This window comes from Solanum stenotomum, chromosome 2 (assembly GCF_019186545.1).
Source record: "Solanum stenotomum isolate F172 chromosome 2, ASM1918654v1, whole genome shotgun sequence".
NCBI classification, from domain to species: domain Eukaryota; kingdom Viridiplantae; phylum Streptophyta; class Magnoliopsida; order Solanales; family Solanaceae; genus Solanum; species Solanum stenotomum.
The window spans coordinates 7,041,182-7,053,243 of NC_064283.1; the positions used below are offsets into that span (position 1 = coordinate 7,041,182).

Sequence of the window (12,062 nt, forward strand, 5' to 3'; positions counted from 1 at the left end):
CAAAATCACCCGTGAATGTAAGATAAGAAAGATACTATTTAGAGATAGATATAAGACCTCACACATCAAGAGTCCAGACTAACTACACAGTTTAAGTAACAAGTACTTAGATAATACCAAATAACACATACATTTGTCTTTTGACTCTTTAAGTTACAGGCTCAAGGTTGAACAAGCTTGTCTTGGCTAAATCATTCATCCCTTGTGCTGTTCTTGAGCCATTCTAGGTACTGTGGACTGCCGCCAACTATGGGCATGGCAATCACTTCAGGAACACTGCAAAAAACAACCAAGAGAAGGATCAAAATAATCCATGCACTCTCTCCACGCCTTAGACCAAGCATGAATGTTTGAAATTTTTGGAGCAGAAACAGCAGCCTTACGGACTGGTAGAAAGTGAAGTGTATAACAATGACATGTCGAATCAGGCCTTGGGCCTAACTCAAACCCCAAAAGCTAAGCTCAAAGGAAGGAGGGTTGCCCAAGCTAAATAAGGAGCTCGGGGTTGTTGCAGTCTGAATGTGGGATCATTCTCATCACAAACACATTACTTCCTAAAACCACTTTTAACATTCAAAAGGATGCCAGGTTTGTCTAACTAATGCAGAAAATAAGATGGTCGAACATTAAATGACAAGTTAAAAACTGAAGAAGCACTGATGTCTTATAATTGGAAGAAGAAAAAAAAAGAAGCAAAGATGCAAGGACTTACTCATATTCATGGTTGGCCTTCACGTGCTCCGTAAGAGCTTCTAAAAGGGATTCCCTGGTCTTGATTATAAGCAGCTCTTCAGAATCGGTCTGTACCTGTTAACAAAAAAGCAAAAAGCAAAACTACTCTTAGGAAACAACGCGACACATGTAGTGTACAGGGGCAGAGCCAAGTAGGTTCATCCAAACCTCTTTGAACGGAAATTACATTGTTTATATATGATAAATTATTTTTTATGTATATATAGTAGATGTTGAATCCCCTTTGACTTCTTTGTGTGTTTACTTTTTCATATTTTAAATCCTTTTAGTGAAACTCTTGTCCCTGCCACTGATAGTGTATCGAGAAAAGTTGATTCCAATCAAAGTTGAAGAGTCTTTTGAAGAAGAGACTTACCTCTCCTTGCCACTCGTAAACCGATTCTACACCTGCACACACAGCATATCAATTCACTTATGCATCCACAAGCTTCTTGATGTACTATTCATAACTGTAACATGTTAACATAGAAAACAGGACTTCTGAGGAAACCAACTAATCTAATAATTTTAGCTTGAATTTGAGTAACTCCGCAACCAAGAAGACTCCTACACATGTAAGGGAATGCTGAGGGAGACATACACAGTTAAAATGCACTTCGGTGTTTTGCCAGACATAGGTTAGTAAATATTGAAGCAATGTTACAAACAGAAACAAACAAAAAGCTAGTTGATACACCTTTCTTTTACAAAATACATAACTGTGCAGATGCCCCTGGACAGAGCCGGTTTATAGAAATCAGTACCAATTACCAAAACCTACAGTTTATATCCCTTCCAACCCCAAAAATTCTTCCATATTATCAGAGGATCTCAATAAGGTTCAATCTCTGGAAGGGAGTATAGTCAAACGCACGCAACAGTACAGGCAGTAAACAAGAGAAACGGCAATATATTCAAGTTCATATATACAAATTGTTTCATGCAAGTGATAAAGAATCAAAATACCTAAAAAACTAATGGTTACCTACATTTGAAGGAATCAAACTTTAAGTTCAAGAGCAAAGTGTTACTAGAAAATGATGTGGAATTAGCACTCTTCTAATTCAATTCACGACAACAAGAGAGAACCACACTTTCCCAAGAACATCAGTATTAGCAGCATGTTGAACTGAAGTTGAATTGCTAAAGTCTAAACATGCAAATGATGGTAAAGATACTTTCAGAGATCGGTCATCCGTTTAGTGCAAGACAAAAACATGAAAGTTACTTTGTCTAGTTAGAGAATTAATAAGGAGTTGTGCTCGCCTGGTACTCGATTAACACATGCTGCAAGTTTCTCCTTGACTATGCTCCCTGCCAGTTTCTTACCTGCAAGTTCGTTAGAATCCAAGATCATGATGCTAAAGTTCCATCCATAGCATCAGTAATCACAGAGATTATATAAAAGTAATCAAAAAGATAGCATCATCAGATATTTGTGGAAAATTATGCTGAAACCATCTTTACATAACATGTTTAAATTAGTACACTTGGACAAATAATAAATATTGCTTCAGACTATTGGCACTTTGATACAAGTTGAATAAAATAGTGCAGATTCTCCCTTTTTGTTCAGACAATGACTAAGATTCACAAATCTAAAGAGCTCGAATCCGAAGAATGGAACTAAAAGCACACCAGAGAGAACCAGCAAAGGAAAAAACACATATGTGATCCCCAGACCAAGCGATCACCATGAATCAAGTTCAAGTCTAAACAAAACTCAACAGTCCAAACAGGGATCATAATTCAGCTAGAATCCTCAACAAGATTATAATTTTACTGAAGGATTCACAAAAACAACAATCATCAAGAGATAATCAAATCAAATGCCAAAACTACCAAAAAGAAAAAGGAGATAAAACAAACCCAATTCTTTGTTAGGAACAGTGACATAAACAACAATGCTTGGAACAATCTTGTTGCTAGCTTCCATTCTTATTCTACTAACACTTGTACTCCGTCTTTCTCCAACTAATTTCGACCTGAAAATGTAAAAACAAAACCAACCCAGATATAGTTTTTCACTAACACCCACAATCCAATTTCAAGATTCTGATCAGAAATCACAAGAAAAATGAAAAATTACCGGAAAAGAGGGGCAAAGGGAAGTGAATGAGCAAAACCCGTATTAGTAAAAGGGACAGAGAGATTAGAGAGACCAAAAGTAAGAACACAGAAAGCGCCTACTATGGGCAATTTCCGACGGAATAAATTCGATGATGCTATTGCCGAGAGTGTTAATGCCATTGATATCTGTTCTGCTTTTATAGTATTTGCTTATTTTCTTGATTCCATTGTTAACCAAAAAGCAAAGAATTGTTCAAAGCCTGAAACTTTCTAGAAGAAACTAAACTTGGGCTTTCTTGTTCATATCCAACGTGAGGCCTCTCTGAAAATGGGCTGGGCTGGGCTATTTTCAGATAAGGTGGATTGCGAAATGATCCTGACTTTGCCAAGAGAATTCATGGCAAAAATCAATTAGATCACGCTTTAAAGATTATTTTGAGCAAACTGATTTTTCTATATAAAAATGGAAGATCAATATTGTGTATGTAAGATTAAGCAATATATGAGTAAATAGAGAAAATTTAAGAACTAGTAAAGATAATAGACATAATAACGTTTTATAACTATAGTTTCCATAATTGCACTCCATAGTTATAGTTCAGTTTGCTATGGAGATTGCGATTTGTATATTTTGTTTGCACGTTTGTATATTTTGCTTGCAAATATACAAACAGGGTAAGCATATACAAATAGAGTATGCGATTTGTATATTTCGCTTGCAAATATACAAACAGGGTAAATATATACAAAGTTTGTATTTATACATTTAGGATTTTTTTTCAAAACTCGGTTTGTATATTTCGCTTGACAATATTCAATAGGGTAATTTATTGTGAATTTTTCATAAATCGTATACAAATAGCTAGGGTAAGCATATACAAATTCTAGATTTATACAATTAGGAATCGAATTATATAAGTTCTAAATTTATACAAACAAAGACTGAATTATACATATTCTGGATTTATAAAATTAGGCAACCGAATAGCAAAATTTCGCAAAACTATAGCTACGGATTAAAAATAATCAAAACAATTGATATATAACATAATATACTCTAGATGTTTGTCATTTCCCATAATTTTTTCAAATAAATATTAGTCTAACGTTTAACTTTATCTGAAAGAGTAATTTTTCAAGCCTTGTGTTTTGTTGTTAATCTAAAATATATGAGGCCTCTTTGAAATTGGGCTGGGTTAGTAAATTGGGCTTGTTGAGAGCCTCATTAAAGCCATGATTTCATATTGGGAAAATTATGCGATGAAAGAAATTTATACTACTTAATTAGTCATTATAGCTATAGTTTGCTATATTTATCACTCACGACTAACGTTAACTACTAATTACGTGGGTTGGGTTCGAGTTTGTATAATTAACCACTTTTGTATAATTCGTCACGTTTGTATAATTCGCAACTAACAATTCTTCGTTTGATTTGTATTTGTCTATGACAGTGATTTCCTTTGGTTTTTCAGTTTTATAACCAGATACATTCAATCTTTTTTGTATAACTTTTTAAAGTTTGTATAAACGTGTAGTTTTCAATTTTGTATAATATAATTTAATGTAAATTGTGTGTAACTATTTTAAAGTTCAGATGTTTATGTTTGTATAAATTAATTATATTGAGTTTTCTCATATTTGTATAATTTCAGAATTTGTATTACTCAATTATACAAATACGTACACACGAATTATACAAATGTACCCGCAAATTATACAAACGAGATGTGAATTATACAAATTATTGCTCTCTCTCGCTCGTCTCTCTCCTTCCTCTCCCAGTCTCGCTCGCCTCTCTCCTTCCTCTCCCAGTCTCGCTCGCCTCTCTCCTCCCCTACATGTAGCTACAAATCATAATTAGCAAACTACAACTAAAGCCTAATCAGGTTATTTTGAATGGCTATATGCGAAAATTTCTCTTTCTTATTCCCCCTTTCTTTCTCATGTTACTCTGGAAATTAGAATTATATCAACATTGACAACATATTCACCGTAATTCTGCAAGTAGAAATATTTAAATTATATCAATCAAATGTAATTTCATTGCAGGAATATCTAATAGTGTGGCGTAGCAAATACTAATAAAGTAGGTGAAGAACATAGAGAATAATGATTTAAATTCCAAGAAAAACAAAATGCTAGGTATTTTTTTTTTCTAATATGTTTTAAGACTTTGTTACAAAGTAATTATAATAGTCATATACTTATACAAGATAATATACATGACATTTTGGTGCTCTAAAATTTCTGCTATGCATAGGGTTCGAAAAAAGGCCTCACAAAGGTCCATCCTAAGTTTGTAACTAGTTAAATGAGTTGATTACTCTTCATTTTCTTCTTATCCAATTTAATCTTTTGCAAATGGTTTTTTTTTTCTCGAAAACACCATTGTTTTTTTAAAAAAAAAAATCTATGTTTGCAAATTGAATTTTTTTTAGATGTACATGTCGAGATTAAAAGTAATTCCCTTATGGTGTTTGTCCCTTTACCTTCTTTTTTTTCTATTAAATTTTATAGGATCGTTGACCTAAGTTTTTAAAATGGGAAAATTCCAAATATATGAACATTTTGTTTGACATATAGAGTAGATGCATGTAGCTTGATCTATGACTAAAAAAAAAAATTGCAAGGGGACCCTTTCAAGATTAACAGTAAAATAGATCTCACAACAAAAAAAATAAAATTAAGTGTCAAGTAGTAATAAATTTAATTACCAGAAAAGAAAAAACAAAGTAAGTTTAGTTTGTATGCACTTACAATTAGTCGGAGACAAATTTAAATTTTAAACGGTATGGATTCGAGTTTGAACTTTTTTATTATAATTTATTTTAATTTATCATTAGTGTTTTTTTTATGAATGAGTTGTTGGAAGTTCTCTCGAATTTCTCTAAGCTACAACAAACTTGTGTCGTAATTTTAAAATTAATTGTTCACAACTTATGATAGAATACAGAAAATATCAAAAATATTTTACGATCACCATTTTAAATTTTACATGTGTTACTATAAAAGTTGTCTTCTTGCTCATTATTAAAAAATCATAATTTTTAATTATATTAATTGAAACATATAGTTTAACTCATCAAAATAATTTCATTAATAAAATCACTAAATTTAAATTAATAAACTTATGGAAAGGACCAACGAATCTATATTTTCAAGTCAATATAAAGAAGTGATTAAATTCGTACAAAATCGACGTGTACTCCAAATCTACCAATTAAAATCTTTTAAACACATAGAGCATCTTGATAGTCATATACCTGTAAACTTCAACTTTTAAATTATAAATTAATTAGGTTAGATTATTTAGCTGGAAAATGTCCAATAAGGACAAGAATCCCCTAATTTTGAGCAAATAAAAATACTTTTTCTTGTACCACTGAAGATTGCGGTGCAGTTATAAGTAATCATAATGATTTTCGATTTGAATTATGAGAATGAAATGTATTTGATACGGAACACTTTATTTTGAAACTCAGTCTTTCTAAGATAAAGTTGAATTAGTTATCAATTGAAAAAGGATATTAAAGTCAAGACTTCCTAACACAAATTTAGATTAGGCCATAAAATAAATATCAGAGTATGCAGTGGCCGGTGTATATTGGATTTTTTGTAAGCGCTATCACCATTTTAACATAAGCAATACATCGTTCTCTCTCTCCAGCGGTGTCACCTACACCATTTTTACATCTTATTTCATTTTTACATACTACACATGTGTGTATTTCATAAGAATTTTCGATACAAATACAAATCAATCAAGATTCAAAAATGAATTTAAAGACAATTTTTTGACACAAATTCAAATTAATCAAATTTAAAGCAGTTATTAGAGTTAGACTTTGTAACGAGGTCTAGAAACAAATACCAAACACCACACAAAAATAAGCTCTTTTTTTAATTTTATTTTCCCCCAATTTCCCAAACAAGTGGTCCCTTCTTTACTCCCAAATGGAACCAAACGCAAACAGCACGAATTTTCATTTAAAAAGACATAATTTGGAAGTAAGACAAGAAGCTTTAATAATCCAATACTAATTTGTTTAGTGTTTAGTAGAATGTAAAATCACCAATAAAACTTTGAAGAGATGTCCCTTCGTGGATTAATTTATTCATTGTATGAGATTATTTTATTTCGTATTAAACTTGCGAAGGAAACACTAAAAATATGGATGTTTGGGGTAGTTGGTCCAACATACGATGGTTTTGGACCACCATTTGATAGACGTATGTATATAGCTGTATACATCGATGTTACTATTAATATCGTTCGTATATGTATAGTATATAGTATTTTGAATAAGCTAACGTTAGAAAAACTTAATACTAGTATAGTTTTTTTTTGTTTGTTTAATTTTGAATTTTTCCGTTTTCTATTTTTCACATTATAAATTTTTATAAGGAAGATAATGATCAAAATAATTCTTGCATATGTGGTTATAAAAGCTGATGGTGTGATCTTCTATTATCACATTACTAGAATTTCCGCGAAATAGACATTTTTGTGTTACATGCAGAACCCCCCATGTCCTACTAAAATTAACATTATATACCAATAATTTGTTTCTATTTATTCATGAGAAAAATTGATTCCAAGATATTGATAAACTTTCTTACTTTACAAAATGCACTTTATATAACATATATTGAATGATATCACATGTTTTTGCAATGGATTTTCTCGAATACAAAAAATAAACTGCAATCACAAAATAATTTTAGGATTGTGTTAGTAGTGTATTTCTCGAATGTAGGAAGTTGGACCTCGTCAAATATTCAATCACCAGGTATAGAGAATATAAAAAATGCAATGTGTTTGATGTCTTGATCTCTTTGTGAACATCTCTCAAGTTTATGAGATATTTGAGATGCTATGTCTTGATCGATCGATCTCTTTGAAAGTATTCAAACGTTTATGAGATATTTGAGATGACTTTGTAAGGAATACATATGCCATTTATAGGCGTGACTCGTGAGTAATGATTTAAAATAAAATAATCTACAAAATATCTTAAAGGACCATAAAGTTAAAGATGGATTGTAATTCGTTCGATAAAGTCTTATATTAAATCCGATAAAATCTCAATGTCTACAGTAAATTTCTATTTGAGGCTATAAATCAAGCCCAACGTACACGCATAGATTAGATGAAGGCTATATTGTTTTATTTCAATTCCATAAAGACTATATATTTGGGAGATTGCAACTGAAATCTGAAATATATCGTCTCAATATATAGTGAACCTACTCAATTTTGTCTTTAATATATTTGGATTGTTTCACAACAACCAAAAAGAAAAGTCATGTACACTTATGTCAATTTTTTTATTTGGCAGATAAAGGTTGAGTGGTGCAAAATCCAATGAATCGTGATTTAATTTGCAATCAAGGTTCTCAATTTATGAAGGAAAATTTATATTATTTCACAAATTGTTCACGTGTATATCGAATGATTGTATGTTTTTATTTGAGACTATGAATTAAAGATCTTGACATGTTATACTTATAAGGTGACAGACTATCTTGCCATCTATAAAAAATCTGAATTATGTTTTTGAACTCACCTTTCTCGTATATTTCAAGTTCGTAAAATCTATTTTCGAACTGTATATCTGAAATTAATCTCAGTATATAATAACCTTCTTAAATTCCGTCTTTAATATATTTGGATCATTTCGTACCCAAAATATTAAAAACAAAGTCATGTGAGATAGTCACTCTTGTGTCGATTTTTTAGTTAAAAAATGGTTGGCATATAAAGGAATCCAATGAGTATAGGGTTTTAATTGCAAATCAAGGTCTCACTTTCTATAGTAAAATAGTTTTAAAGTCCCATGAGATTGTCCTGTGAATTCCTTAATGGTCCTTATACATTTAATAATGTGTTTAAATTACCCCCTGTTAATCATTTTATCACATTAATACAAAATTGTTGGATATTATAGAGAAAAGTTTTGAAAACACTTTTAAATTTGGCGCGAATTATCAATTTTATCCCCAAATTATTGACAGCCTTAAAAACATTCATCTACTTGACTAACTAAACTTAAATACACCCTCGATCTGCCACATGACATAACAAGTGATCTCAAACTCTTGGTAGGAGCCAGAGACTCTTAATAAAACGCTGAAAGAAATGTCGAGAATATCTCTAATCTTGACGAGAATATAGGAGTGTATTTCAGGCAAGAGTAGGGGTATATTTAGTGTTCATCGCCCATGAAAATGGGGGACATGGCTCTTGCTAGGAGTCACCTTATGATATGTTTGGTACAACATGACTTTCTGACAACTTAATGCAGGCAACTAGGACCAAATGGCCACTATGGACAACTCAAATAAATCTAGGGGCGTTATTGACATAAATAATATTTTTTTAAAAAAATCATATAAAATGAAGAGAGATCATTAAGAAGTTTACTTTGTTACTAATCTAACTAAAATCTTTAACTAATTAAGTACATTCTTGAAAAATCATAGTACACAATTAGTAATTATTAAGTATGAACTTGACAATCAATCTTAGTTTGCCAGCTTTGTTCTTTTCTAAATTTTGTCAAGCAAATAGTTCACACCTAACACGACATAAATATTTCACACACTCAAGACATAATGATGTTCATGAAAAACTAGAATAAAATCCGATTTAAATCGATATATGTATCGTGTATTCTAAGTGGTAGAATAATTTTAATTTGTTGTCACAATTTAATGAGATTCAGTCTCAATTGAGCACGTCTAGCATATTTTTTCACAGTAACAAAATTACTATAACTGACGTCGTTAAGTTTACCATTGTAGAATTTATTTATCGCTTTGATTCATCCCTTTAAAAACAAAAAGAATTATATGGATACAAAAAGTTAAATCATATTATTTGATACGTATGTATACGCTTTATCTCTTTTTATGTGTGTGTATACTCAATTGGATTTGTTTAGTATATTTGTAGACCGACATAACTAGCTTGGTGTCCTTTTAAAAAATAAAAATAAAAATAAAAAGAGAGAGAGAACGAATTTATTGAAACATTTTTACGAGAAACATGGACAAAAGCTAAAGTAAATATGTAATCACAACTTTAAAACTGCAATAAATTCAAATGTTGAGAACTTTTAAAATTAAATTAAGAAGTGTCAAATGGGTGAATTGGGGCTAATTGGGCATGCCAAAATGAACTTAACTTAATAAATAACTGGTATTTGTTGAACCGTTCAAAAAGTTACTTGAACTGAAATTGAATTTGTTAAAATGGATTGACTTTATAAATAAGTGGGTTATTGACCCGCCCAAAAGTTAGTTGGGCTGAAACAAATTGGCCCAAAACAAGTTTAACATCGGGCCATGACTCAATCCACCCAATTCTTACTTGTTTTTTTTCTTTTACCTCTCTTACGAGCTTTCACGTTTTTGCTCTCTTAGTAACTCAAACACACAAGTTTAGAATTAAAAGTGAGGAATGTTTACTTTCCGAACAACTCCCTTTTGTCACCCAACTCTTACTAAGTTTTAATTACTTAATTTTTATTCATTAATTTGTTTAAGTACATAAAAATTTTATATATCAAATAAAAAAAAATTAGACAAAAATTTCATGGGTCAGTCCATACTTCTTATTAAAGTAACTTTTAAATGGATTGATTAAGCAGTTTCAAATAGATCGAGTTAACAAAATAAGTAAGTTATTAATCCGTCCATAAACATATTGGGCAGGTCAAGAAGTTGCTATTTTTTCAACTCATAAATCTTAAATTCTTAAATTCGCTTCCCTTTACGTAATGCGTGACTTAAAAACTAAAAGAAATTATAGATATTAGGATATGGTCCAAAAAAAAAAAAAAATTAGACCACAATTTATGTGGTGAATGCATGACAACCTGTACAGCTCGAATCTCAAATATGACTATAATTTAAATTCGTCTTTAGACCAACATATTTATTTCAACAAAATAAAGACTGAAAAATACAGTCTCAAAATGAGGGTCCTCACTCTTAATTTTATCTTCTCTTTAAAGCAAAAAATAAAATAAAAAAATGTTGTCATGTGATAACTCATTGAGAACTGCATTGTTTCCTGACATGTTGCATTAGAGAGAATTTTGGGACATTGAAACCCTTTTTTAAAAAAATATATTGGTGAATAAAATATATTTAAGTTATATACGTTGTTTGTTAATATAAGAAAATTTTACATCAAGTAACCTTATTTTTAAGATCTTAAATCTCATATTTTAAGAATTGGTACAAGTAGATATATTTTTTTGGAAAAATTACATAAACACACAACTTAAGATATCATAATCTCTAAAATTTCCTATCATTTAAAAAATATTATACAAATCACTTCTCAGATACTTCCGGATACATCCTTATCCCCTCTCGGATACATTTCTCCCCTTTCGGATTCATCGCTATCCCCTCTCGAATACCTTCATTCCATTAAGTAATGTATCATTTGCAATGTATCAAAAATTCAAAAAATTTATAATTGGAGAAACTTTCGGAATAAGATGTAATTAGCCCCCAAAATGTATGAGATTTTAGGAGCCCGACTAGTCCAAATTCGTGTTGAGTAGAACTTATTAAGCCCTCTATTAATTAAAGAAGAAAATCACTTCTATTGTACATTATTCTTTGATGATCGACATATGTGGATATCTTTTCAACAAGTTGATAGTATAAAAATTATTTATACTGATATAAAAATTATTTATACTGATAATGTATATATTATAAACTGAAACAAAAAAAAAGGGTCAAATATGAAAAGGTGAAATAATATTCCAAAGTAGAATTTGAGGAAAAAGGGTTAGAAACTTGTGTCTTAAAAAGCCCCTTTTTACATGTCTGTTTTAGGCATATGCTTGAGTTAATTTGTTGATAAACAAAGCATCAAGAATCCAAGGTTAAAAAATAAATTTTATCTTCAACAAAATATATGTCCTTTTTACCGTTGAATTATTATATCATTACGACTTTTAAGAGGGGTGGAATTTATTTTTTTCTTTTTGGGTCAACAATATTGTTATTTGTGACTCCCAAGAAAAAATAGAAGGGGGAAATGATAATATTTTGAACGTTTTATTAAGAGATGATTACTAGTGAAGTGTCTGGCTCATAAGTTAACAATTTAATTGGTCTAAACTGATTTGTTTGTTATAGAAATAAAAGGTTAACTTTGAATTACACATGTGATGTCGTGGACAGAGTTGTTATTTTTTTAATTAAAGATTTTAATTTTGAGGCTTGTGTAG

The 12,062-nt window shown here is 30.6% G+C and overlaps 1 protein-coding gene across 1 annotated transcript; it reads right to left on the reverse strand.

Annotated features, from left to right (window-relative positions):
• Nucleotides 1–149: 149 nt before the first annotated feature.
• Nucleotides 150–3,043, reverse strand: LOC125854534 (protein CutA, chloroplastic). The gene is made up of 6 exons (XM_049534115.1): nucleotides 2,822–3,043; nucleotides 2,602–2,717; nucleotides 1,999–2,061; nucleotides 1,109–1,140; nucleotides 713–807; nucleotides 150–276 (listed from the first exon to the last, which is right to left on the reverse strand). Exons 1-6 carry the CDS (start codon nucleotides 2,980–2,982, stop codon nucleotides 192–194), a joined length of 552 nt encoding a protein of 183 aa, XP_049390072.1. The 5' UTR covers nucleotides 2,983–3,043; the 3' UTR covers nucleotides 150–191.
• Nucleotides 3,044–12,062: the final 9,019 nt, after the last annotated feature.

What these genes read in the sequence shown, in the direction of transcription:
- LOC125854534 (XM_049534115.1), bottom strand. Translation starts at nt 2,982, where the DNA reads ATGGCATTAACACTCTCGGCAATAGCATCATCGAATTTATTCCGTCGG. An exon ending in CCCTTTGCCCCTCTTTTCCG is followed by an intron (nt 2,718 to 2,821) that starts GTAATTTTTCAT and finishes TTACATTTTCAG; the next exon opens with GTCGAAATTAGTTGGAGAAA. An exon ending in AAGGCCAACCATGAATATGA is followed by an intron (nt 277 to 712) that starts GTAAGTCCTTGC and finishes TGTTTTTTGCAG; the next exon opens with TGTTCCTGAAGTGATTGCCA.